Raw genomic sequence first — 2,519 nt, 5'->3', positions numbered from 1 at the left:
AATGGTCACAACAGTTAATATTACAATTAAATTTGAAAATGAAAATGTATCAAATTTTTAATGAAAGTGTAGTAGCCTATGAAGTATGAATTAGCATTGACTGTTCAGGTCAATATAGCATTTTCCTTTCTCTCTCTCTCTCTCTAGACATGCGTGAATCCGTTGCAGCAGATGACCTGCATCTTGTGTGTTTAGGTTCAGCGAGTGAGGATGACACCGAGTGAGTGAGAGCCTGTGCCTCTCCACACTTGTGTTTACCAGCGCCGGATCCCACGACAGTTACCATAGAAACTCCAGTGCCTTGAACGAGCAGAGCTGAGAGTGGAGTTCATTTTCGCAGGGTTTACACATGCAAGAAAACACAGATTGTAGCTTGGAGGGGAACAAAAAGAGAAACAAAACTGCCCACACTGAGAGTATCAAAAGATCAGTTTATTCATTCATACTCAGCTCACAAAACACAGGAAGATATAAAAGGATTTTGCAGATGTGTCCATTTTAATGATTTTGTATGACCACCAGCATACAGGGTGCACATAATAATATTGAGATAACATTACTTATGGACAATCATTACAATATTTATTTGCCTCTTGTTTTTAACTGTGTATTTAATCGTATCTCTGTTGTTTATCTGCATAATAAACTTCTACATATGTCCTAATGCCAATGTCTCATGCACTGACAGAGAAAGACCAGGATACTTTATTGAGGAATGTCGTCTGCCATAATGTCTGTCCAGTTTTGCCCTAAATCTCAGCAATAGCGGGCAGCATACAGGCTCGTGCACGTGCCTCCCTCCACGCTGACCTGCAGTCAGAGATCCACTGGGAGATGAGGGATTGTTTGATGGTTGGGTTCTGTCTCTCTCGCTCTGCTCCTCCTACTATTGGGGTCCCACTCCTGGCCTCCAACCTGGATAGACTGTGTTTTGGGGAGATATTTAGGGCTGAGGTGTTTATGTTGGTCTCTAACTCAGGGCAGCTGCTCTTGCGCTGGCGTAGGAGATCTGGACTTGAAGCATGCGGGATGCTGTGTGCTCTGGAGCGAACCTGGCCCTCCCATTTACTCCCATATTGCCTTGTAAACCTTCCCTCAACAAACACCCTCCTCACCCCTCCTGAGAGGTTGTTCTGGTGTCCATACAGATACTCCAAAGGGTCAGAGTTGCCAAACATCAGCTCACAACCCAGTTCTTTCTCCTCTCCCTGCTGTGCATTTATGGCTTGTACCTCCTCTGTGGGGTTGAATTCAAAGGTGTTCGATGTAGTCCCAGTGTGCCGCGACAGCCTCAGCCTCTGGTGCACAGCATCCAGCTGCCGTGTGTTGATGTTGTCAGGCGATACATCCCTAGTGGGGAAGGTGGGGTGAGCCAGGTGGCAGATGGAGAGGAGGTAGTCCTCTGAGGACACAGACTGGCTGTGGCCGGAGATGAGAAGAGCGTTGGCCTCATTCAGATCCCTCACTGTCTCCTCCGTGCCCTCTCTGATTGTGGGCAGCAGGAGTCTTCTCTTGGACAGCAGTCTGGACCGCGGACGCATAGCTGGGAGAAAGACGAGGAGGAAAGAGGTCATGTTTACAGCCAAAACATCTGCCAGATGTTAGGGAGCACAAGACAGTGATGCACAGCAGGAAAGTGATTTTTGCATTCATTTATTTTGAGTTTCAAGATTCCTTTGCAAACACTGTGTACAGTTTTACTTTTCACATTAAATTCATATTAGAAAGCAGTTTATATTACCACATCTGTGTGCTGTCCAATGTTGGTGGTTTTCAACAGAGCGTTATGTTTGTGTTTTTCTGTTCATTCGGTTATTGTCCCATTATACCGTATCAATCAGATGTTATTCACATATAATCCTTCCTTAGATCTTCTACTGTATCTCTCCTCCTCCCAATTTCAGACACCAGCCTCTGCTTACTTTGGAGTGGCAGTGTAAACAACCCCAAATACAAACAATTCCAGCACGGAGCAGCAACATAAATACAGGACTATTTTTAAATGCCTCTCTCAGTCGTGTAAAGCCACAGTATGTGTCAGCCTATATTTTCTTATGTAACCCCATATTGTCATAACCCTAAGTGTAGCCCACAATGTATTTTTGTCTCAACCTCCGTGCCAAAAATAGCACAAGCCAAACCAAAATACCAGCCTCTCCCAGTTTCTTCTAAGGTGTAACCATAGCTAAATTTAGACCACACCTTCGGTATACAGCAGCTAAAAATGGTTCCACGGCAAGCAGCTCAGTGCTGAAGCACAGAAAAGGCAGCCTGTGCATTTTCACCTCATGCATTATCAGTAATTATGTAAGGTTTTTCTGCACAAATTGCTTCCACACTCACCTGCTCACAGATGGTCTTTGTCGGGTCCTTACTTCTTCCCTTTGCTCTTGCAATCTCAAATATAAGTCTGCAGGATTTATGGCGATGAATGTGTGTGTGATTTTCCAATTCATAAAACTGTGTCCACAGCTAGTGATGCTGCTTCTCCTTGTAACTCCAACTGTCTCTGACCAGAG

General features: G+C 44.7%; 1 protein-coding gene across 1 annotated transcript; it reads right to left on the bottom strand.

The window, feature by feature from the left end:
- Positions 1-503: 503 nt before the first annotated feature.
- LOC310992734 (uncharacterized protein) lies at positions 504-2,519 on the bottom strand. The gene is made up of 2 exons (XM_083980891.1): positions 2,344-2,519; positions 504-1,543 (listed from the first exon to the last, which is right to left on the bottom strand). Exon 2 carries the CDS (start codon positions 1,539-1,541, stop codon positions 750-752), a length of 792 nt encoding a protein of 263 aa, XP_083837017.1. The 5' UTR covers positions 1,542-1,543; positions 2,344-2,519; the 3' UTR covers positions 504-749.

This window comes from Trachurus trachurus (assembly GCF_905171665.1).
Source record: "Trachurus trachurus genome assembly, chromosome: 10".
NCBI lineage: Eukaryota > Metazoa > Chordata > Actinopteri > Carangiformes > Carangidae > Trachurus > Trachurus trachurus.
The sequence above is the reverse complement of the archived record's forward strand: the minus strand, read 5'-3'. Positions and strand labels throughout refer to the sequence as shown.